General features: G+C 37.5%; 1 protein-coding gene across 11 annotated transcripts in view; it reads right to left on the bottom strand.

Moving 5' to 3' along the window:
* The window catches only part of BPTF (bromodomain PHD finger transcription factor), a gene marked incomplete at its 5' end in the record, with an annotated part of 140,514 nt that overhangs the window by 56,432 nt on the left and 58,200 nt on the right, over window positions 1–25,882 (bottom strand). For 9 of the 11 annotated variants that reach the window (XM_082860455.1, XM_082860461.1, XM_082860460.1 and 6 more), the window contains 7 exons: window positions 408–587; window positions 2,744–2,882; window positions 3,295–3,424; window positions 15,979–16,110; window positions 16,606–16,961; window positions 18,708–18,895; window positions 22,751–22,939. In XM_082860455.1, the coding sequence (XP_082716581.1) occupies window positions 408–587; window positions 2,744–2,882; window positions 3,295–3,424; window positions 15,979–16,110; window positions 16,606–16,961; window positions 18,708–18,895; window positions 22,751–22,939 (1,314 nt within the window). The remainder of the gene's footprint in view (window positions 1–407; window positions 588–2,743; window positions 2,883–3,294; window positions 3,425–15,978; window positions 16,111–16,605; window positions 16,962–18,707; window positions 18,896–22,750; window positions 22,940–25,882) is intronic. The other 2 variants (XM_082860464.1, XM_082860456.1) reach the window with 1 other exon arrangement.

Here is a 25,882-nt window from a genome sequence, read left to right as displayed (position 1 = left end):
GTATTGATACATGGATGAAATCTGAAAACATGCTAAGTGAAAGAAGCCAGACACAAAGGACCACATACTACCTGATTCCATTTATATGGAATGTCCAAAACAGGCAAATCCATAGAGACAGAAAGTAGATTGGGATTTAGGGAGGACTGACTGCTAGTGGGTATGAGGTTTCTTTTTGGGTGATGAAAAATGTTCTAAAATTGAGTATGGTGATAGATGAACAACTCTGTGAATATAGTAAAAACTACTGAATTGTACACTGTAAGTGGGTGAGTTATATGGCATATGAATCATGTTTCAATAATGCTATTATCAAAGAGGCATTGCAGTACCTTTCCTGCTGTGCGAACTAGATCCAGTGCTTTCTTATCACCCCCAGGCTGCCCTCCACACTCTTCTCCCCTTACCTTGGTCCTTCTTCTCAGTAACCTTTGAAATGTCCATTTCACTTTGGTCGGCTCCTTTTGTAGCATCTGAATCTTTTACCTCGCCTTTCTCAGAATCAAACTCTGTTTTTATTTTTTTTGGACTTCGTGGACTTTTTCTTCTATCTGATTCATCCATATTTTCATCCATATTATTTTTAGCTAAAAAAAAACCCCAAGTATATAGTAATTAGAAGTATGTCAAATATTAGCAATTTACTTTAATACACCTAGTTTAGTGGAAATTATCAAGTATATTCCAGCAATTTATACTTTTTTTAATTCAAAAAACCCAAAATACAAAAGTTGAAGCTATTACATTCTTTCTTATATGCTCAGCTGACCTAAAGCATAGAAGTAATGACTACAGTTTAGATGTACTTCAGAAGCCTTCACATATGAGACTATTTCAACCTGTTCACTGACTTCACAAAGTCTGCATCAGTGGTTTCTAACATACTTTGTATTACAGAACCATATTAGAATTGGATAAATGCTATGATCCCCTACCCAGAAAAACGTACATACACAAGCTTTTGTAATAAATTTCAATGGCATTTGAAATTTGAATACAGTTGAAGTTTATCTATAGATTCCAAGTTAAGAATACTTAAGTCTGTATCACAGAAAAGAGAAATAACCAAATGCAATGTGTAGCCTTGTTTGGACCTGATTTACTACTGGTTTCTTCCCTGCTGCCAACTGGGAGGAAAAGACTCAAAAGATGCTCCAAGACCAACTTGGTACCTGCTAGATAAAGGCCCAGCATTTGGACAATAGAAAACCCCATGCTAAGGAAAGTGGACACAAAATAAATTTGCAAAAGTCTAAATATTTTGCATATTGATAATCTGGATTTTATTACATAGGTCAAACACAATTAAAGAAAAGCTCTCTATAATTCTTTCTAAGTGCTACACAGGTAACTGGAACAATGAAACAGTAATAAAAATTATAACAATCTTTTAGAATTTATTATAATGGACATTTAGCTTGAATATAATCAGATAATATAAATGAATATTGAATATTTCTATTTACAAATAGAAACAGTTATTGAACATCTGCTATATGCAAGACACTCCTAGTCCCTAAAATATAAATTCCAGTGAGCTCTATAAAATATATGTTTTTTTCTGTTAAAAGGTAATTCAGTGACAACTTTCCCACATTAACAGTTTCAAAAATCTACTGGTTCAGGTTTCATGAGAACCATTCACAAGGAAGCCAAATCAGTTAGCTAGGTGTGTACATAGCACTTATTTGGCACTACAGCATGGGCTTCACGGGAAAGACCATATCACACCATAAATTAGCAAGTATGCTGCAGAGTGAACAGAACTGCTTTTGAAAATTGCTTAGATAACAAAGGAGAGACAACATGGTAGAGTGCAAAAAGGGCAACGGAAGCGCTATCTGTGTGACCTTCAGTATGGCACTTAACACCTTCATGAAATAATTTGTTTATGTAACATGAGTTTCAAAATATTTACCTCCTAAAAGGGCAGTTCACCTCTAGAGTTCTGTGATTCTAAACACTAAAGTTGGGACTTCCCAGGTGGCGCAGTGGTTAAGAATCCGCCTGCCAATGCAGGGGACACAGGTTCGAGCCCTGGTCCGGGAAGATCCCACATGCCACGGAGCAACTACGCCCATGCACCACAACTACTGAGGTTGTGCTCTAGAGCCCACAAGCCACAACTACTGAGCCTGCGAGCTGCAACTACTGAAGCCTGCGCACCTAGAGCCCGTGCTCCACAACAAGAGAAGCCACCACAATGAGAAGCCCACGCACCGCAACAAAGAGTAGCCCCCACTCGCCACAACTAGAGAAAGCTCAGGCGCAGCAACGAAGACCAAACGCAGCCAAAAAATAAATAAATAAAGTCATTAGCCAGTAGCATAAACTGAGTTACTATCTCCTTTATGTGATAGTGCTATGGAAGCCGCTATCGCTTTCTTTCTGGTTTTGTTAAACGTTACAATGCTGAGGTCACCAGACTGTGTTTCCTCAAGAAGTCAGGCAGTACTGAATTTAAGATTTTAGAAAAACAGTTAGGTAGCTGAGGCCTTCTTTCTTTTAACAAGTTTTATTCTATCATCTTTTTAAGCTAAAATCCTAGATATCAAAATCCCATGAATAAAGGTAATTTTAAAAACTTTAGAGTTTATAATTATTAAACTACATTAGTAATTTTTCACATTCTAGTAAGAATTTCAGAAAAACACTTTCATCCAAAATATAGTCAATATACTACAAATTTATAAGAATACAAATCAGAAACAATTATGCAGGAAAAACAGCTTAAGTTACTTACTTTCTTCTAATGACTTTCTGTAATTCACATTAGTATTGCCTGGCAATTTAGGAACAAACCTATAAACATGAGTTTTACTAATCCAGCTCCAACCACCATATCCTGTTACTCTGTATTCCTCTCCTTTTTGTTTCCAAACCTGGTGTAAGTGAAAACATGCTGATTAAACAAGGATGAGAATGTTTTATAAAGCACATGTGGTTTTACACATTTTTACTAAATAAAATCAATGGTCAGGCAAATTAATCTACCAGTCCATTTTATTTTCACTGAGAATCAAAGATTTATGAAGAAACTTAATATTCCTTTCTAATATGAAAAATATAAAACAATTTTACATTTATAACAATTTCTACAAATTGGTCTAATGACTCACCTATATTCTACTAACATAAACCTATGCTTATAAAATTGACAGAAAGAATTACTTCATTCCAACTACGTTAATTCAAAGTGTGTCAAAAGTAAAAATAAATTACTAAGTATTCAAAACTGCAGAATCAAAGTCTCAGAAATGGCTAACACAATTTAAAAGATCATACCAAAATTACCTGATGTTTAACTGGAAACGTATATTTTACCCATGTAGCTTGTTGCATTGTTTCTTCCTCTTCTTGTTTTTTCTCTTTTTTTTTGACTTTCTCCTTTTCTTCTCTTTCAATTGATGTCATTCTATGTAACCTAAGAATATATGGATAGAAAGACAGAATTACACTCAACTATAAAATATAAACAAAAAAGATAAAAATATAGTACTGAAAATTAGGAAGACAAAAACAAAGAATGGTTAGCTATAATCCCACAGCCCAGAAAACCCAGACTCATAAAAATAAGTAGATGTACAATTCTCTAATAGGAAAAAAATCAAATAGTACAAAAAGGAAAAAAATAGAACATGCTATCCTTCTCATATGCCTCTCCATAAGAAATATACTCACTTATGACTTATTTATGCATACATCAACACTGTAATATAATATCCTTTTTGTGTAATTATAAATACAATTACACAGTCTTTAATCAATGAAAAACTACACTAGATCTTTCCATACCAGAAGATACATATCTTCTTTCCTTCCCCCAAAAAGACCAACAAATCCCAAAACTCTTATTTTATCAACCAATATTCCTATTTCTACTAGTACTTGGGATTTTTAAGTCTTCAGAGGGTCCACTAACATAGAACTCAGGTTTCCTACAACCACAGAGAAAGGGACCCACAGGGCTTCTGCTTCTGGATGACAGGAAGGGTTGGGCAGGAAGGACCACATGGACTGGGCATTAATCATTAGGCCTAGGGCACAGACCACACTCTTTTTCCAGGTAAGAAAATAGATATCACTGCACCTACCAGTAAGGAGATGGGCAGGTCTGTGGTGAGGTTCTACTTTAAGGTGATCAGATTTTCATGAATGGGAATATTTCCCATAATGAAGAACATTAACCAAAATCTACAAAGAAAGGAGCTCCGGTCTCTAAGAGCCCTAGTGGTAGAAGAATTGCTTTTATCATACCCTACCCAGATGTAGCCAATTTCAAATGCACAGCTATGTGAAAAGAATAAAGAGATCTTTTGTTAACTTGGGGGAGCAGAAGAAAGATGTGAGAGGGGATTTAATTCTTTTCACCTCTGTCCCTCCACCAAAAACTTCCTATTTATCTATCTCCACTTTGAATAAAGTTTTGTGTCCTTGTGATTACAGCACCCTAGAATCTAGTGTCCCCCAGGCCAAAAGCTCATGCCTGTTAACTGCACACAACTAGTATAGCAAAGATTCATCTCTCACTACTGATGGGAGAGGAAAGGGAGTGGATTCTCACTGGGGACTAATTTAGTCTCAGATACCATAGTTTGCAACCAGGGAGTGGGCAAAACTCTGGAGGCACAACATAGTGGATAACCTGCCAGCCTCAGCTCTCCAGAGTGAAGAAGTAGTGACTGAGCTACGACCAAGTAGTATTTCTCAACAGGGTTTTTGTGGGTTCAGCTTTAAACACCTATAAAAGGCCAGGTCTGGCACAGCAACTGAGCCATCTTCCCAGATGGTGGCCAGGAATGGAGCACTGTCTGGGGAGAACACCAGTACAGTGACACTCTGGGAACGCACGGTTAAGCTGGGCACTCAGCTTGTGCTCTTGGTGTTCACATGGGGAACAGGTCCATCTTCATCATCAAAGACAGGCTTCATCTTGCTGACGCCAGGCCAGTGAGGTAGTATTGTAGCTAAACTGTGATGTCCGCTCCCCCAGAATAGATTCTACAGTTCTCACTATCTCCAACACAATCCTTATGGGAAAAGGCAGCAGGAAAGGTGAGCTCTGCAGGGGTTCAATTCCATTTAGTTGGGCAGAAATCTTGGCTACAGCTGGCAGCCTGACGCTGGTACTACGAGCCTCCAGACACCACTCTGCACTGGCGGGTGCACTGGGGGCAGGGGCTCCCTCCACACATCCTCGGTTCAGAGAGCCGGGCCAGGAGTGTGGACTGAGCCTCAACTCCGTTCCCCACCTCCACAGGGTTTTGTTGTGTTTCTCTTCCTATTACAAACAAAGCTACAGGAAACCATGTTTTACGTGTTTCTTAGCAAACTTGAGGAATATCCCTTTATGTTTCCCACTAGTAGAATGGCTGAGTCCAAAGAGTATTATATTTAAAGTGCTGACAGATGGTGCCCAATTGCTCTTCAGATTTGTACGCTTCACACTGCCATCAATTATAAAGCAACCCTGCTTTCCCGCACCTTCACTCAAGTTTGTACCAAACTTCTCAATTACTAGCCCAATTGAGAGAGAAGAAATACTATCCCACTGTTTTTATTTACATTTCTTTAATTATGAGAGAAGTAACCACTTTTTTATGTCTACTGGCCTTTTATATTTATTTTTCTGCCAAATGCCTGTTCAAATCCTGTGTCTTATCTGTAATGGGCTTTTCATTTATAAAAGGTCTTTTTCATTTATAAAAGGAAAGTTTCCATTTGTGGTGCACATTTTTTCCTCAGTGTGTCATCTGTCTTTTGGATTTGATTATAATATTTTTCCACTCAGAACTTTAAATACATATATCCACTTTTTCATCTATGGCATCTGGGTTTTATAGCTGTTTGAAAAGAAAGTACCACAACAGAAACATAAATTAATCCACGCACTCTTAAGTTTTTTGTTATAGTTTTTAACAATATATTGGGTATTTTTCAATCCTCATTTGTCTGAATGTTTTTGCTGAGGCAGGAATCTGGGTGATATTTTCCCCAAACACGCCCTCTTCTCCTTCTCTGACAGGCAAAGCTATCACAGTGGATTCCCACATGTGTTTAAGGTCTATTTCTGGATTCTCTGTTTGATTCCACTGCTCTACTTCTTCTGTAGTACAAATTATTCTGATTATCATAGCTTCAAGATACATTCTAAATATCTATTCTCTTTTTTTGAAATACCTACTTCCCTTTTCTTACACATTTTCTAGAGGAAATATCTGTATCATTTTGGTCATGCCTCCCTCTCCCTCCAGGAAGAAAACTCCTATTCACAATGCAAATGAATATTAAATTTGATAGATTAAGTCAATATAATTAATATACTGCACGGCATCTTTAGAAAAATGTAACATACATATGTAAGCATATGATGTATCTTTTCATTTACTCAAAGTATCCTTTGTATCTTTTTTTTTTTTTTTTTTGGCCACTGCACGGCAAGTGGATCCTAGTTCCTCAACCAGGGATTGAACCTGCAGTGGAAGTGCAAAGTCCTAACTACTGGACTGCCAAGGAAGTCCCAAAGTATCCTTTATATCCTTAGTAAAGTTTTAACGATTTCTTTACATGCTCCTAAATATTTATTAAATATATTCCTGGTTTGAGGTGTTTTGTCGTTGCTGGATGTTTTCTTCATTGTAATTTTTAGAAATATGTAAACTGTAACCAAGTTAAGAAACAGAACCTTATCAATAACCACTACATCCAAAACTAGTGTGTCCCACCCCCAGGCAGCCACTATCCTGACTTTTGTGTTATCATTTCCCTTGCTTTTCTTTATAGTTTTACCACCACCTATGTGTGTATCCCAAACAATATAAAGTTTGGCTTTTGAAAACTCAGCAAGAAGAAAACTAGCTGCATGAGCAAGAACAATATTGTCACTATTAAAAGAAGGTTCCCAGGAAAAAATGAATTTGTCTCCAGGTCACCTTTCACAAGTTAAGAGCCTCTTGTGGTGCAATCAGAGGGCACAGTCATAAGCAACGCCTAGAAGACAGTGCGCTCACCACACTCAGGGTACCTGGCAGGACCATGTGTAAACAGGTGCACTGCAGAGACAGAATCATGCATTGCTCTGCTCTTCCTGCTTTTGTGCCTTTTGAGGATTCTATGGCGTGACGGGTGAAAATTCTCAGTTCTCCCCCACTGACTTGGGATTTGGCTTTCCTGGGTTGGGTACCACTCATCCTCTGGCAATACTGCTTGCAGTTTTACTCGTGCTGTCTTCTCCGTTGTTCCCCTTGTCCCTTGTGGGTTTATGCTTTGAAAAAATCCCTTTGCCATAGTTTTGGTGGAGTTCAGTGGGGAGCAAAATTAGATGTGCTCATTCAATTTGTTATTTTAACTCAGAACTCCCGCTTTTCTTCATGGTTACTATCTGCATATATAAAACCGACTGTTCAGTATGGGGGTCACCTTAATTAATTTTCAATTGTTTTATAGTTTTTCAGTCAATTAAGTATATAATGAGATCAACTATATATAATTGTCCCTACATTTACCTATTTATGTTTTATTTCTCTCAGTAAATTGCATTAATACTTTAAAGAAAAGTTAAAAGATAACAGCAACAGTGGGGATCTCTGTTTTGTTCCACCTAAATGTTAATGGGAATACTTCAAGGGTTTCATCAAAAAACATGACGGTTTGGTCTGAAATACATTTTTACGAAAAAGGGGAGGGGGCATTCATCTATTTCTACTTACCCAAGTTTTTTTATAAACCAAGAATTAATAATGAACTTATATCTTCTTAATAAACAAATACCTTCTTGACATCTAATGAGAAAATCAAAGTTTTCTTTCTTTGACTTCTTAAAATAGCAAGGTATTAATAATCTCCTAAGAACAGACAAATCTTCCATACCTAGAGGAAGTCAAATTAGTCATGATTTATTATTCTTTTAATTTACTCTTGACTATACTTGCTAATGCTCTAAGATTTCTTGCATACACTTCTATTTGCTATTAATTATTAATCAATGGTAAATATTAATAAATGAGACAGGGCCATGATTTTCTATTTATCTATTTAACAAGTTTTAGAACAGTTTTGTACTAACAGAAATAATACTGAACCGGATTTCCTTCTTTTTCTATTTTATGGAACAGTTTAAACAGAATTACCCGTTTCCTAAAATCTGAAGAACTTCCTTATGAAATCATCTGGTCCTGCCCATCTCCTTACTGATAGGTGCAGTGATATCCTTCAAACTGAACCAGAAATCCTTTTCTTGCCCAAGAGTGTGGCCTCCGCCCTACTATCCAATGATTCAGATCAGTGGGACTCTTCCTCCCCAACCCTTCCCCCGCCCAAAAGGAGGAGTCCAGTGGGGCACTTTCTCTATGGATGTAGGAAGCCTGAATGCTATGTTAGTGGACTCTGTGCAGGTTTGAAATCCAAAGTATTAGTGAGAGAGATTCAGAAATATTGTTTGTTACGACCCCTTTTTCATTCTTGATATTGGTTATTTGTTCTTTATCCGCCCCCCCGCCGCCCCGTTCCTGATAATCTCATCAGAGGTTTGTAAATATAATAGTATCTAAGGTACACATCTGTTTCCTATTTCATCAAATATTGACATATTTGCCATCTTTGGTTTGACTCATTGAGACGCATGCCTAGCTAGTTAATTTGCAGTTTTTCTTGTTTAGTGTAAGCATTGAAGGCTACCCATTTCCCCTAGGTACTCTTTAGCTGTTTCCCACAAATTTCAATTTATGTTGTATTCTCATAAACATTCAATTCATAATGTTTTCTAGTTTCCATTATGATTTTTTTACCATTTGTTATTTATTTAGAAGCATATTTCTTAAGTGTCAAGCATATAGGCCTTACACTTCTTTAAACTTTTACCACAAATGTCTACATCCCTAAACAATACAGCATTATATTAGCACACATTCTTTTAACCTTTACATAAATAGAATCACATTACATATATTTTCAGGCGAAGAATTGTTTCACTCTGCTGTACTTTTTTTTTTTTTTTTTTGCCGTACACGGGCCTCTCACTGCTGTGGCCTCTCCCGTTGCAGAGCACAGGCTCTGGGCGCACAGGCTCAGTGGCCATGGCTCACAGGCCTAGCCACTCCGCGGCATGTGGGATCTTCCCAGACCGGGACACGAACCCATGTCCCACGCATCGGCAGGCGGACTCTCAACCACTGTGCCACCAGGGAAGCCCCTATTTTTAGTTTTTTAAGGAACCTCCATACTGTTCTCCACAGTGGCTGTATCAATTTACATTCCCACCAACAGTGCAAAAGGGTTCCCTTTTCTCCACACGCTCTCCAGCATTTATTGGCTGTAGATTTTTCTTTTTACATCTTTATTGGAGTATAATTGCTTTCCAATGGTGTGTTAGTTTCTGCTTTATAACAAAGTGAATCAGTTATACATATACATATATTCCCATATCTCTTCCCTCTTGCGTCTCCCTCTCTCCCAACCTCCCTATCCCACCCCTCCAGGCGGGCACAAAAGCACTGAGCTGATCTCCTTGTGCTATGCGGCTGCTTCCCACTAGCTATCTATTTTACGTTTGGTAGTGTATATATGTCCATGCCTCTCTCTCACTTTGTCACAGCTTACCCTTCCACCTCCCCATATCCTCAAGTCCATTCTCTAGTAGGTCTGTGTCTTTATTCCTGTCTTACCCTTAGGTTCTTCATGACATTTTTTTTTCTTAAATTCCATATATATGTGTTAGCATACGGTATTTGTCTCTCTCTTTCTGACTTACTTCACTCTGTATGACAGACGCTAGGTCTATCCACCTCATTACAAATAGCTCAATTTCGTTTCTTTTTATGGCTGAGTAATATTCCATTGTAGATATGTGCCACATCTTCTTTATCCATTCATCCGATGATGGACACTTAGGTTGTTTCCATCTCTGGGCTATTGTAAATAGAGCTGCAATGAACATTTTGGTACATGACTCTTTTTGAATTATGGTTTTCTCAGGGTATATGCCCAGTAGTGGGATTGCTGGGTCATATGGTAGTTCTATTTGTAGTTTTTTAAGGAACCTCCATACTGTTCTCCATAGTGGCTGTATCAATTCACATTCCGACCAGCAGTGCAAGAGCGTTCCCTTTTCTCCACACCCTCTCCAGCATTTAATTGTTTCTAGATTTTTTGATGATGGCCATTCTGACCGGTGTGAGGTGACACCTCATTGTAGTTTTGATTTGCATTTCTCTAATGATTAGTGATGTTGAGCATCCTTTCACGTGTTTGTTGGCCATCTGTATATCTTCTTTGGAGAAATGTCTATTTAGGTCTTCCGCCCATTTTTGTATTGGGTTGTTTAATTTTTTGATATTGAGCTGCATGAGCTGCTTGTATATTTTGGAGATTAATCCTTTGTCAGTTGCTTCGTTTGCAACTATTTCTCCCATTCTGAGGGTTGTCTTTTCATCTTGTTTATGGTTTCCTTTGCTGTGCCAAAGCTTTTAAGTTTCATTAGGTCCCATTTGCTTACTTTTGTTTTTACTTCCATTTCTCTAGGAGGTGGGTCAAAAAGGATCTTGCTGTGATTTATGTCATAGAGTGTTTTGCCCATGTTTTCCTCTAAGAGTTTTATAGTGTCTGGCCTTACATTTAGGTCTTTAATCCATTTTGAGTTTATTTTTGTGTATGGTGTTCTAATTTCATTCTTTTACATGTAGCTGTCCAGCTTTCCCAGCACCACTTATTGAAGAGGTTTTCTTTTCTCCACTGTACATTCTTGTCTCCTTTAGCAAAGATAAGGTGACCATATGTGCATGGGTTTATCTCTGGGCTTTCTATCCTGTTCCATTGATCTATATTTCTGTTTTTGTGCCAGTACCATACTGTCTTGATTACTGTAGCTTTGTAGTATAGTCTGAAGACAGGGAGCCTGACTCCTCCAGCTCCGTTTTTCTTCCTCAAGACTGCTTTGACTATTTGGGGTCTTTTGTGTTTCCATACAAATTGTGAAATTTTTTGTTCTAGTTCTGTGAAAAATGCCATGGGCAGTTTGATAGAGATTGCACTGAATCTGTAGATTGCTTTGGGTAGTAGAGTCATTTTCACAATGTTGATTCTTCCAATCCAAGAGCATGGTATATCTCTCCATCTATTTGTATCACCTTTAATTTCTTTCATCAGTGTCTTATAATTTTCTGCGTACAGGTCTTTTGTCTCCTTAGGTAGGTTTATTCCTAGATATTTTATTCTTTTTGTTGCAGTGGTAAATGGGAGTGTTTCCTTAATTTCTCTTTCAGATTTTTCATCATTAGTGTATAGGAATGCAAGAGATTTCTGTGCATTAATATTGTATCCTGCTACTTTACCCAATTCATTGATTAGCTCTAGTAGTTTTCTGGTAATATCTTCAGGATTCTCTATGTATAGTATCATGTCATCTGCAAACAGTGACAGTTTTACTTCTTCTTTTCCAATTTGGATTCCTTTTAATTCTTTTTCTTCTCTGATTGCTGTGGCTAAAGCTTCCAAAACTATGTTGAGTAATAGTGGTGAGAGTGGGCAACCTTATCTTGTTCCTGAACTTAGCAGAAATGGTTTCAGTTTTTCATCATTGAAAACGATGTTGGCCCAACCCCTAGTTTTAATGTGCTTTTTCCCCAACTTACTAGGGAGGTTAAGCATCTTTTCACGTTTCTTGGCTATTTGTGTCTCCTCTTCCCTAAATTATGTTTGTACCTCTGGCCTTTTTTTCTACTAAATAGTTTGATTTTTTTTCTTACTGAACTGTAGAAGTTCTTGAATATACTGTGTATACTAATCCTTTTTTGATTATAGTATAATAAAACAATAAAAACACCTTCAACCAGTCTAGGATTCAGTCTTTTAGGATGACACATTACCATAAAACTCAAACCACAGAAAACCATTGTTTACTGCTATATACATATGTGATAAAACTACACAGTAAAAGGAAGGGTGTAACAAAACACAAATGTAAAAATGATGGTTATCTCTCAGGAAAGGCAAGGTAATATGAATGCAAAGTAAATGCAATAATAATGTTCTTATTTTTAAATTGGGTGGTGAATTCACAGGTGTTCATTTTATTATTACCCATTATAGCTTATGTATTTCACACAATCTTATGTACATATCACATAATAAATGTGAAGAAGGAAAGTCACTTTTAGTACGTGCACACACACAGGCATACACATGCATACTCATTCAAATCTGACAGACAGCACTCTTACAAATGAAATAAATAAAGCCTGCCTTAGCTATGTTAGGGGAGATACTGAATGAATCAAGAAGGAAATAAAACAATCAGAAGAGAAAAGGAAGGAAGTATGGCAGGAAGAAAAGCAGGAAGAAGGAACGAGTGAAAGCAAAGAGAGGCAAAGAAGGGAGGAAAAAGGGAAGGAAATGGAGAAGGAGAGAGGAAGGGAGGAAGAAGAGAACTTTTTTTGCTCCAGAGTCACAAAGATAATCTCTTATATTCTCTTCTTAGAGTTTTAACATCTGTTATTCTCATTTAGAATTTACTCTACCTGGAACTGACTACTGTGTATAATATAAAGAATGAAGTTCAATTTACCACTCTACGGACAACTAATTTCCTCCTCATCTTCTATTAGACAGTTCATCCTTTCCAATGCTACTTCCAACACATACTGTATTTCCATATATGGGTTGGTCTCTTTCTGGACTGTTTATTCTGTACCACTGGTCTATTTGTTTATACCACAGTATTATAGCTACCAAGTAAGTTTTGTTACATGGGAGGGCAAGTCCTTCCACCTCGTCCCTCAAATTTACCTTTTCTATTGTTGCCCCTTTCCATAAAAACTTTTTAACCATCTTGTGAAATTCTACAGAAAGCCCAACTATAATTATTAATGTGTTTGAACTTAATCTGTATATTAAGGTGAGAAAAATTGACGTTGTCAAGACACTGAGTCTTCCTATATGTGAACAGGAGATATATTTTCATTTATTTAGGTGTTCTTTAATGTTTTTCAACCAAGACTTCATAAACTTTTTCAAAAAAGATCCTGCCTCCAAACCTTTACTATTGAATATCATAATAAACAAACATTTTATAATAAAATATTTGGTTGAATTTCTAGATACTGCCTTAGGATCAAGTCTTAGAAGTCTGTCACCTAAACATTTGTGACCATACTACTGCCGAAGTGTAAGTCCTATTATTAATTTCTAATTTTCATGAATCATGGTCTCTAATTTTTTTGTTGTTGTTGTTGGGGGTAGGAGTTTATTAATTAATTTATTTATTTTTGGCTGTGTTGGGTCTTCGTTTCTGTGCAAGGGCTTTCTCTAGTTGTGGTGAGCGGGGGCCACTCTTCATCGCGGTGCGCGGGCCTCTCACTGTGGCGGCCTCTCTTGTTGTGGAGCACAGGCTCCAGACGCGCAGGCTCAGTAGTTGTGGCTCACGGGCCTAGTTGCTCCGCGGCATGTGGGATCCTCCCAGACCAGGGCTCGAACCCGTGTCCCCTGCATTAGCAGGCAGATTCTCAACCACTGCGCCACCAGGGAAGGCCCTCTAATTTTTTAAAAATTCAGAGTATGCTATTTTATATCACCTCATCAAAATTAAAAAAAAAAGTTCTTTCATATATATTACCAGATGTGTCATACTAATACAATTCATGATACAATTTTATAACTCTAGTTACAGGTTTAAAAGACTAGTCATGGGGCTTCCCTGGTGGCGCAGTGGTTGAGAGTCCGCCTGCCGATGCAGGGCACGCAGGTTCGTGCCCCGGTCCGGGAAGATCCCACATGCCGCGGAGCGGCTGGGCCCGTGAGCCACGGCCGCTGAGCCTGCGCGTCCGGAGCCTGTACTCCGCAACGGGAGAGGCCACAACAGTGAGAGGCCCGCGTACCGCAAAAAAAAAAAAAAAAAAAAAAAAAAGACTAGTCATGGGAACTCCCTGGCTGTCCAAAGTTTAGGACTCCACGATCTCACTGCCGAGGGCCCGGGTTCAATCCCTGGTCAGGGAAAGAAGATCCCACATGCCACGCAGTGCACCAAAAAAAATTTTAAAAATAAAAAAAAACAGGATAAAAGACTAGTCATAATGACATACCAGGAGGGGAAAAAACCCTAACTAAAAAAAAAAAATGAATTGCATTTTCATTAGAATGTTTAATATTTAGAAACGAATTTATAAAAGCTTTGACTTAGTCTTTTTTTTTTTTTTTCTGTACGCAGGCCTCTCACTGTTGTGGTCTCTCCCGTTGCGGAGCACAGGCTCCGGACGTGCAGGCTCAGCAGCCATGGCTCACGGGCCCAGCCGCTCCATGGCACGTGGGATCTTCCCGGACCGGGGCACGAACCCGTGTCCCCTGCATCGGCAGGCGGACTCTCAACAACTGAGCCACCAGGGAAGCCCTGACTTAGTCATTTTAAGTTACATTTGAGTACTGAAGTTTTCTTTAGCAACATTTAGCTTAGCTTTAGTTCTCAAAATATTGGTCTCTGCCACCAGAGACAACCAACACAAGTTTCAGGATGAGCACTGAATAGGAGACTGTTGGGACAGAAGAGTTTGGGGAAAGCCTGGAAGTAAATGCAAGAAGGAAAAACAGAAATATAGGCCTCACAATTGCCTCTGACTTTCCCCTTGCTCTCCCTGCCCTGAGAAAAGGCGGCAGTGAGAAAAATACAGGCACACCACCCATTTAGCTCTCCTCTCCTGGGCTGCACCGTTCGTAGCACCTTAACTTAACCCTGTTTTTTTTTCTCTTTTAATCCTAGGAAGAATTAAGTCCATTCCATTTGTGGAAGCTTCTACCAGTAGCAGCAATTACAATCAAAATAGGAGGGAGAGAGGAAAGAATATCCATAAGATTTATGGGGGGGAAACACTACAGAAAACTGAAAGCAACCCTTAGCAGATGAAAAATATTTAGTAGGCATATTTATTTTTCTTAAAATTTTTCATTATACGATAAAACACAGGGGGCTTCCCTGGTGGTGCAGTGGTTAAGAATCCATCTGCCAATGCAGGGGACACGGGTTTCAGTCCTGGTCCACGAAGATCCCACATGCCACAGAGCAACTAAGCCCATGTGCCACAACTACTGAGCCTGAGCTCTAGAGCCCGCGAGCCACAACTACTGAGCCCGCGTGCCACAGCTACTGGAGCCCGAACACCTAGAGCCCGGGCTCCGCAACAAGAGAAGCCACCACAATGAAAAGCCCACGCACCGCAACAAAGAGTAGCCCCCACTCGCTGCAACTAAAGAAAGCCCGTGCGCAGCAACAAAGACCCAACGCAGCCAATAAATAAATAAATAAATTTATTTATTTTTTAAAAAAAGATAAAACACAGGTGTAGAAAGCAACACAAAATATATTTAAATTTAAAAAAAATACAGCATTATACCTTTGGAGTGGGCCCTGTAGAGGGGCAGGGAAGGTAGAAGGAGCCTTACTTTTTACATTGAATAATAATTTACATTTTTTACCATAAGCTTATATTAGGTTTATAATGAGAACTTTTTAAAAATTAAAGTTAAAAAATAAATCCATTAGGGCTAAAAAGTAGATTCAAGTCACAAAATTTATCTTTTTTGGTAACCATCTGCTAAAGTCACACAACTCTGGGTCTACTTAGGAGCTACATGATCTTTGGCCAGATACTCGACTCTAAATAAATCAAGATGTCTAGCACACTCCAGAATAAATATTCAAAAAATATAAGCATTCCTTCTATTCAATAAAAACACTTTTCACTTTAGAACATATTTTTAATTTTCATATACCTGATCTCTTCTCATCTTCATTATAATCCTATATCCTAAATAAGAACTAATGTTTATTCAGGTTTACATCTTACATGTTTTCCTCCATCTTATAGGAGGAAAATGAGGTCAAGAAGAGCTAAGTCTTTATTATGGCCTTTTCAACACATTAACTTTCATTATTAATAGACTAATATTCCAAAAGGGACACTAACACACCATTCACAAGGCTCAGAATTCACTTACCTGGTATGTCCTAAAGATTCCCGCCAGATTGGGAGCATCACAACTGGTTTAACTGCACACTCCAAAATAGCTAAAGCCAACGCAAATTCTCTGGGTTTGCTACACATCTGAACGGCCTTGATCCAATTTGCCCTAAATTTCAGAAGGGAAAAAAAAAAGGAAAAAACAAAATTTCATCTTGTTGATCTTAAATTAAAAGCACAAGAGCTGTAATTTATGAAGACTTCATCTTATAGGGCATATGCTTCTAGGCTAAGCAGGTATAAAATACACTGCTACTGGAAGTTTCTACCTCACAGAATCATAGGTTTTAAACACTGGAGGACTCTCAGAGGTCAATTCGTCCTCCAAATCTTTAAACCTTCTATGATGTTCTGGAACTCTGTCTGGACTCCATTTGGTTCCGGGAATAAAGACTCTGCTTTCCAGAAATCTTTCCAATGTTAGTGTTGGATCGGTAACTTTAGAAGTAAAGTTACTCATATTCCTAACATCCTCAGTGTTCTGCTGACTAAAATGACTTCATTCAATTCATTAATAATGACAGTTTAAAGTATGCAACTGCAATAATCATTTTGTAAATATTTACTATATTTACAGCAATAAATAAACCTTAGTTTCCTTTACCTGTGTGAAGCCCAGTTGGGATGAAGAAAGGAGGAAGGGATATTGTTTTCCAACTGGGTGATAGTCAGTCTCAGAGTAGATATGGTAAGAACTTTGGATCCATGGACAGAACCATTCCATTTGAACTCTCCAGCTGGAGTCAGACAGAATTTATGTGCAAGATGCCTTCTCTTATCATGGTCTTCTCTGTGCTGGTGCTTATTCAAAGCAAATGAATTGGTGGAGTACTGATTGTGGTAGACGCGATACTTTCCCTCTTGACCCAACTTAAAATAATTGTTGATATTTCCCTTCATGACCACTTCCTTTTTGGTGCTCAACCGTGAAATTTCTCCTTGAGAATTAACTACCAGTACCTGACCAAGAAAATAAGAAGATTCCATTATTTATGTCAAATATGTAAATTTGATCAATTGTCTTTCAATAATTTGTAATTTATCATTCAAAGTAAGTTAAGATACATCTTATGACTGAACTTTTGAAGTTTAAAGATTTTTTTGATGTGGACCATTTTTTAAAGTCTTTTATTGAATTTGTTACAATACTGCTTCTGTTTTTCTCTGCTTTGGTCTTTTGGCCGAGAGGCTTGTGGGATCTTAGCTCTCCGATCAGGGATCGAACCCGCACCCCCTGCATTGGAAGGCGAAGTCTTAACCACTGGACGGCCAGGGAAGTCCCTAAACTTCTGAAGTTTAAAAGTTGAGTTAAAAGCTAAAGCTAATTGTTTATAATTAAACAACCAAGATATGCCTGCAAAAAGAAAGAAAGCTAAGCTCTATTAAAGTGCCTATTATATGTTGGACATTATTAAGTACTTTCATGTATCTCAAATATACACATGAAACTAAATGTGTGATACATAAATCATTCACCAATCATTTTCTCAAGCTTACAATATACAGGTGTTAGAGACAAAAGAGGGCATGAGGGCATTACATGTACTATTCCCGCAAACATATATTCCTAAAAATACCTTTTCTTCTGCTCCTTTTATCATTCCAGCTTTAGATAAGAGCCCATGGATATGTTAAAATAGTGTTTCAAATAGTTGATTCCAATCCTTTAGTGGACTGTGAAATCAATAGTGGGGCTTATTCAGCTTTAAAAAAAATGAAATATAATACAATAGACTAGAAAAGAAAATACCAGAATGCTTCCCACATGGTAAAATACTACTTCAGGAAACTTTTTTTTTTTTTTTTGCAGTACGCAGGCCTCTCACTGTTGTGGCCTCCCCCGTTGCAGAGCATAGGCTCCGGATGTGCAGGCTCAGCGGCCATGGCTCACGGGCCCAGCCGCTCCGCGGCATGTGGGATCTTCCCGGACCGGGGCACGAACCCGCGTCCCCTGCATCGGCAGGCAGACTCTCAACCACTGTGCCACCAGGGAAGCCCTACTTCAGGAAACTTTTGAACGTACTGGGTTGCTATGAAAAATGTCTTAGTGAGGGTCAGAGTAAAAAGAAGCCTGAAAGCCGCTGCCTTAAAGCCATTTCTTTGATGTTAAAAACACTGCATTAAAAAACAAAACAAAACAAAACACTGCATAATCTTGCATATCTACCCTGCAAAAAATTCTCAAATCTGAGAGACACAGCTGTGGCCCTTATTCTATCATCACGGCTTGCTGGGAGACAGAAATACTGAGTCCTAGCTTCAATCTTTTTGTTCACAGTCAGAGTTGAGATGCTGTGCTGTTCTACACACTGTGCTCTGCTATCAAGGGGTAAGTCTTACCTTTTAGCTGCAGGTTCATCTAAAATGACTACAGCCAGAATTGAGTATTAAATCTTTAATAAAGCCCACAAACAGCCTACCTGTTCCCACATGTGAAGAAGCAGCCTCTATCTCTTTAGAATTATATACAATAAAACTAACCATACAGTAAGAAAGAATACTACCCATTTACAGCATTTCTATGCATGGATTGAAATTTGGGTGTACAGCTATACTTATCATAATACAAACCTAACACTTTTAATCTCGTTACACTCTTGGAAGTGAGGAAAATAAAGTTCAAAAGCACCTCTACAAACTTCCTGCCCCTATTTTAAAAATTATTTTACATTCCAGAGATTTTTGTTTTAAACAGGAAAAACACACCTCTTTCCCCTCCTTAAATAATTTATTTGCTTCGTGGGCTGCGGCTGCCACCTGTTGGCTCTTCAGCTGACTCAGTTTGCTGTCTGGATTCCGTAACCTGGTGATAATCCGAGTTGAACCAGACGCTCCTCTTCCACCTCCAGGAGACTCACTTATTTCCCCATTAGACTTCTCAGATTTGAAATCACCTGTTATCAAATAAAAAGCCAAAAGTAATTGCTAACAGTAAGTAAATTACATATAGTAATAACACCTTACTTATCCAAAACTTCTATCTGGTAGACAACTAAGATCCAGAAAATAAAAAGTCCTTGAACAGCCAAAGCAAATGCATTAATTCTTAAAGTTTTACTCCAAAGAAAGTATGTCAGAACTTTACTGTGAGTCATTTATTATTTTACAGAAAATTCAAACATGCCAGGTTATCTGTTTTAAAGCTCAGCTACTAGAAAAGAGGAAGGGCTGCTACAGATTTAACAAACATAACTCAAAATGCACACCAATAAAATACTGCCTTATATATTCGACATGGATTTCTATATTAAAAGTAAAGGATATAATTAATTTTAGAAAGATTTCCACTGAAGTTCTGTTTAAATACCTAATAATTTAAAGCTTATAAACATAAATGTCAAGTGAATTCTTTCCTAAAGAATCTAGACAATTATCTGTGTATGCAGATAACTGTACATGTGAAAATCAACTACATTAGCTTTTTTAGATACAATAAAGGCCTCTCACATTTTCATAATATCTTAATTTTTTAAAGTGACAGATGTAACTGCCAAGGAGCAATTTCTGCTTTTCCAAAAATCTCACTTCAGCTGAAAATTTCTATACGTTCTAAAATGACTGCATCACTATCCAATTTCCACTGGCCAGACAGTTGAACAAGATCTCATGTTTCTTTCTTAATTTAAAGCTTTTAAAAACTAAGACAGTGTGGCACTGGCAAATGAAAAACCAAGCAGAAAATATGGCACTGACTAAATCAAGATGGGGTAGGGGTACTGGGTATCTTGCCATCTCAGGCTGGAAAGCTAGTAACCTTCAATGTGTGGTAGCAAAGCAGTTGGTTAGTTAGACTATCCACGATTTTCTCTCGGCTCTCAGACCATGATTCTACCCATGCTAGAGTTCTGTGCCAACATGATGAACTATAGCAGCAACTTTTTTTTTTTTTGGCCACATCACACGGCTTGAGGGATTTTAACTTCCCAACCAGCAACTGAACCCGGGCCCTCAGCAGTGAGAGTGTGGAGTCCCAACCACTGAACTGCCAGAGAATTCCCTACAGTGGCTACTTCTTGGGACTGTCTTTGAAGTTCTACAATAAAGACTTTTTAGACATCATTTAGTCAAGGCCAGACTTCCTAAAAGCAGAAAGGGAATGGCACAGCACTTTTTAAATTAAGCGCCTCAATTTAGAGCCAACAATCCAACAGGTGAGAGTCAATCCTTTGCCACTTGCTAAGTTTAGTGCAAATAAGGGAAAGGAGGCAGAAAATTCATCCCTGGGGGTACGACTTGAAGGAGCAGAGAGAGGGAACAAGGCTAAGAGTGGAGGTCACTGTCTAGCACACCCTGCCCAAAGGCCACATTCCTGTTTAAAGGAGTGGATCACTGTGATGCAGCCTGGAGGCTGAGTACAGAGCTGCCTGGCCCTAGCCTCCCTAACTCACTGTTTAATGAGTCAAGAGGCAGGAGCCTAGACAGACTTCGCTCACCTGGGGGCTGGGGCAGACAAACTGGGCAAGTAGAGGGGGTTTACCCTCAGAGACTCTGAGCCAAGTTTCTGGGCATTAGATACTAGCTGGGTATTCAGGCAATCTATAAGGGGGTGTTACTGCCAGAAAAAAACCCAAACCTGTCACACTGGGATGTATAATTATTCAAACCTACAGCAATTTCCAGCAGGCCATCCCTGACAGAAGGCAGCTGGATCTAGCCTGTTAAAGAAGAATGGCCTCCAGAAGGGGGACCTTCCCGTATGCTTCTCACTTCTCATCCATATCCATTCTCCCAGAAAACCTCCCAGAAAAGGGCAGCCAGGTTTATCAGAGAACACCATCCACCATCAGGTTAATGAGTGTTACAGGTAGCTAAGTTCATAATTTGGCTCATGGATTGTAAGATCAAGATAAGCCACAACCACACATAATCAAAATAATACACACAATACACAGAAATCCTAGATACAGTTAAAATTACCAGATGTTCATTTTGGGAGAGAAGTTTTTGAAAAAATTTTCAGTTGTGGGTGAGATCTTTCCATTATGTTAGGCAGAGGCTTTTTTTAATTTGAATACACACGTTTGTACTGAGCTAGGGTGGAACTGTGGATATTTGCTGTTTCCTATCTTCACAGCATCTCTCCTTCTTTGGAAAACCATTCCTACCCCACTCCAATTATATACTTTTGCTGGAGCCATCAATCATAATACCTTGCCTGCCCTGGCCACAGGAGTAGGAACAATATGTCCAAGATAGGCCACTCAAATTCCTTCCTCAAGGACTTTTGATTTGGAGCAGGAGTAGGGGCCTTGCCTTTGGGTCACAGACCTTGGAAAGATATGAATACAAACCGCTGATGCCATCTTCCCTGCCACTTGGGGAAAGCCTGTCTGTATTAGGAGAGAATGAGGTTAACACACAAACATATGCAGATCCAAAAGGTGAGACAGAAAGAGGAAAATGGAAAGAGTTTTGATACCTGGAGGTCCAGTTATGCCTGGTGATGGCTTGGACTTCCCAATTATATGAGCTAATTAAATTCCCTTTTCGCTTAAGCTAGTTTAAGCTGGTTTGGTCACTTGCAATTGAAAAGGTTCTAATTAAGACAGATATCCATCTCATATCATACACAAAATTATACACCAGAAGGATTAAAAACAAAGTTATAGAAGTATTATGTGAAATTACTGTAAAATATATGTATGTTCTTAGGATAGGGATGGTCTTCCTTAGTAAGACACAAAATCCAGAGAAATCCTAAAGAAAAAGACTGATAAATTTAACTGCATAAAAAATGTAAAAATTTCTTTATAAAACAAGAGAAAGGGTTAAAAACAAGCAACGACTATATAAATATATAGGTAAAATCAAAAATTAATACCCACAATACATAAAGCATTCCTAAAACTCATTTGGGAAAAATATCAAAATTCAGTAGGAACAAATCAGCAAAAAATATGAATAAGCAATTCACAGAAAGTTCAGCAAACACATGAAAAGAAAGTCAACCACATTAGTAAGCAGGGATATGCAAATTTTAAAATGAAATACTTTTCACCATTGGCAAAAATGTAACAGATAGATGATGTCAAATTTAGTGAGAATATGAAGAAATACACATACATGTAAATGATTAGTATAAATTCCTTTTAACGTACAATTAAGCAGTAGCCATCACTATTTTTTAAATGTACCTACCATATGATCCAGCAATTCCATTTACTGTATCTATACTGCCAGAAATACAAGTACACGGAGATACATGGTGAGGATGTTAAAAAGCACCACTAGTTGTAATAATGAAAAAACTGTTAGCCTAAATGTCCATTAATAGAGAAATAGTAAATGAATTATGGTTCATCTGTACTGTGGAGTACCATGCAGCAGTTAAAAAAGAATAAATTCAATTCATTACATGAAAAGAACCCCTACATGTATTACTGAGTGAAAAAAGCAAGATGCAGAACAACACATGCAGAATGATCCCGTTTATATTAAAAAAAAAAAAAAAACTTTTTGTAAACATACATACATTAATGTAACTGCACGGAGAAAGATATAAAATGTTACACACCAAATAATGGTGGTTACCTTTGGGGAGGGGGTGTGAAAAAGATGTATTTTTTCCCAAGTGCTTTTTTATTTTTTTAAAACAAAAACACTGAGTGCAAGTGTCACTTGTGTTTAAAAAAAAAAAAAAAAAGGAAAACAAAATCCAAATCTTCCCACCCCCATCAAACTTTTATTTAAAAAATTAAAAATTAAAAAAATAAAAAAGCTCCCTTTCAATGTATGAAGTGTATTCTTACCTATCTCTTCTTGAATAGAGACAGGTGTATGAGATTCTCTTTCTCCATTTTCAGGATCATCAGCTGCCTTAGCAGATTCACTCTGGGAAGAATTTAGTTCACTGCTGCTGTTACTGTTTTCCAGATTAGGCTGGGTGGAGGTAGTGGTAGCACTAGTGTTACTGCTGTCACATGTCTTGTTAGGTTCTTCTAGAAAAATAGAATATCTGATTTTTAAATTGGAAATCACATCAAAAACAACTAATTGTCAGAAAAGACATTTAATTGTTTTAGGGTTGCATTACAAAGCTAGATTTTAAAAAGCTGCTCATGTATGAATAATGCAATGTATGAAAAAAATTGCAAACAACATCCTATGAATTGTTTTTTAAGTCTCCCAGTATTAACTCAGGCTCTTATCACCTTAGTGTGTAGTACAAAGCAGACAATCTTTCAGAATGATAAAGTGATATAACAATCTCACAAAATTTATGATGTGCCAGATACTGCAGAAGTGATTTTGTGAAGAAAATCCCTCAAAATCTGAAGTTTATGTTCTTACTTTTCATAAAGTATTCAAACAGTATTCAAAACAGAATTAAACAGGATTATTTATCTCTAAGGTTTTCTGCCTGAATTCTATACCCCCAAATTTAACTAGAAGGTAATGCCTAAGTGATTGTTAATTTTAAGACCAATATAATAGTATCACTAAGAGTATAGTTCCTAAAAGTATATCAAAATGAATACTACCATAAACTGAAAGCCTAGGTCTTTCCTCGGCAGTTCAGAAATCTAGAGCCTCCCTGTGCATTTCATTTTGCCACTATTAAGATACCTTTTAAATCAATCCCCTAAATTAAAAGTCGTCAACAGTATATCACAAAGGCTATCTGTAATGCATCATGAGCTCCTAAATTTTTTTTTGAGTAAAAAACCAACAACCTGATAGAAAAATGGGAAAAATATATGAACAGTGACGAAAGAAATGAAAATGGCGGGAATTCCCTGGCGGTCCAGTGGTTCAGACTCCGTGCTTCCACTGCCAAGGGCCCCGGTTCAATCCCTAGTCAGCGAACTGAAATCTCACAAGCCATGCGATTCAGCCACAAAAAAGAAAAAGAAAAATGGCCTTTAAACATGGAAATATGCTCACTTAATTCAAAGTAAGAGAAATGCAAAGTAAAATCGTATAGAGAAACTACCTCTCAGCTACCAGACTGGCCAAAAATCCAAGTCTCATGATACACTCAGGCAGAGAGGCGGTGGGTTAAGAGGTACTGCCACACATTGTAGAACTGTAAAATGGTGCAAACTGGATAGAAGGGAACTGACAATATCTAGAAAAATTACAGATGCATTTACTCTTAACCTAGCAATCTACCCTGAAATACACTGGCAAAAATACTAAATTACTTACTGATATTTACAGAGGTATTCACCGCAGCACTATTTATAATGGCAAAAGACCAGAAAAAACAAAATACTCATCAATATGGCGCTGGCTGAATAAAAGGTGGTACATACAATAAAATATCATGTACCATAACAAGGACTGAGGAAATCATTATATCCACATATGAAATGATCTCAAGATTAAATGTAAAAAGAAAGATGCAGAACAGTACTTAGAGTATGCTAATTTCATGTAAGAAAGGGAGAGAAATGTGAATTTATGCACATATTTTGCTTTTCTATACAAAAAAAATAACACTAGAAGAATAACCAAAACTTAATAAAAATAGCTACCTGTAAGGGAAAGGAAGGAAATGGTTACCTAGAGAACGAAGGGATGAAAGTGGAAATTCTCTGAATAGATAACAGTTACAAAGTTTGACTTTGGAATCATGTAAATGTTTTACATTTTTTAAAAATTCAAGTTAGAAATGCAGCCCCTAAAAACTGAAAGAAAACAGCCTAATCGTGTATCAAGTTGTTGGCATAACCACACAGAGAAAAACATTATTTCAAGTGACTTTGGAACACAGAATTTTGACTATACATTCTTACTGGAAATATGGTATAAAGATAAAGAGCTGCAAAAAAATCTTAAATGCGGTTCAGTACTCTTACTGTGAGCAATAATATTGGTATTATGAAATTACTATGCTATTTAAATCATTTCTTATTACTGTTATTAATGCACATCAGGATATTAACAATAATTATAAAATAATATATATTATTAATGGACATCTATAACAGGATAAAGCAAGTATATAATTAAGTTACTGTTGTTAGGAACTAAGGCATTCAGTATAAAGGAAAAGAGATACAAGTGTAAAAAAAAGAAACTAAGTATGCAATCCTCAATCTGAATTTGAAATGTCAACATGAATTGGTTTTTTTCTTTTCCAAAATACCTATTTCCTAACACTACCCAATAAAAAAGCCTAGAGGCAGTGAGAGCCCAAGAGCAGTAAATATTCTTGGGCCCAGATGACAGTCTCTAAATATCATTTCCCACAAAAAGGAACCAGGGCTTCTTGCAGGAATTACTGATTCCAGGTCTGGGGTAAGAAATGTATAAGATAAGCCGCATACATCTTATTCTGCCAAAAAGCAAAAAAGCAAAAGAGACTACTGGGGTCATACACAGCAAAAAGGACTCAAAATCCAACATAAAGGGCCTCCTGAAAATCAATATAACCAAATTAATGATAACTACAACTGACTGAAACAAACTGCATACATAAAGACCCATGAGTTCAAACAGATACTTAAAATGAGAAAATCATGCCCCTCCCCCCAAAGTTCATAACTCAAAAATCACCACTGAACGTAACTAGACACCAACTCCTGACTCTGAAAATCAGATTTTAAGAGAAATAATTAAGCATTTATTTCTGCTCTAATTATATTTCAAGGTATTCAAATAGACTTAGTTAATGAGGGAAAATTCTTTACAGAAGAATTCCAGTTAAAAAAATACTGAAAAAAATTATAGAATTAGAAATCATATACTATAACTTCCAAATAGACAGCTGATTTTGAACTCACTGATCAATCTTAGAATTTGTAAAGGTAAAACATACAGACATCACGATGAGCCTTTTGATGCAATATGATGTGAAATACCCAGAACACAGCTTATGAAGTATTCTTGCCAAAAGTCATTGAAAATGAATTTAATCGAGCCTTTAGAACAAATTA

The sequence above is a fragment of the Leucopleurus acutus genome, assembly GCF_964270905.1.
Source record: "Leucopleurus acutus genome assembly, chromosome: 19".
NCBI classification, from domain to species: Eukaryota; Metazoa; Chordata; class Mammalia; order Artiodactyla; family Delphinidae; genus Leucopleurus; species Leucopleurus acutus.
Note: the sequence above shows the minus strand (reverse complement) of the source record. Positions and strands in the feature narration are given on the sequence as shown.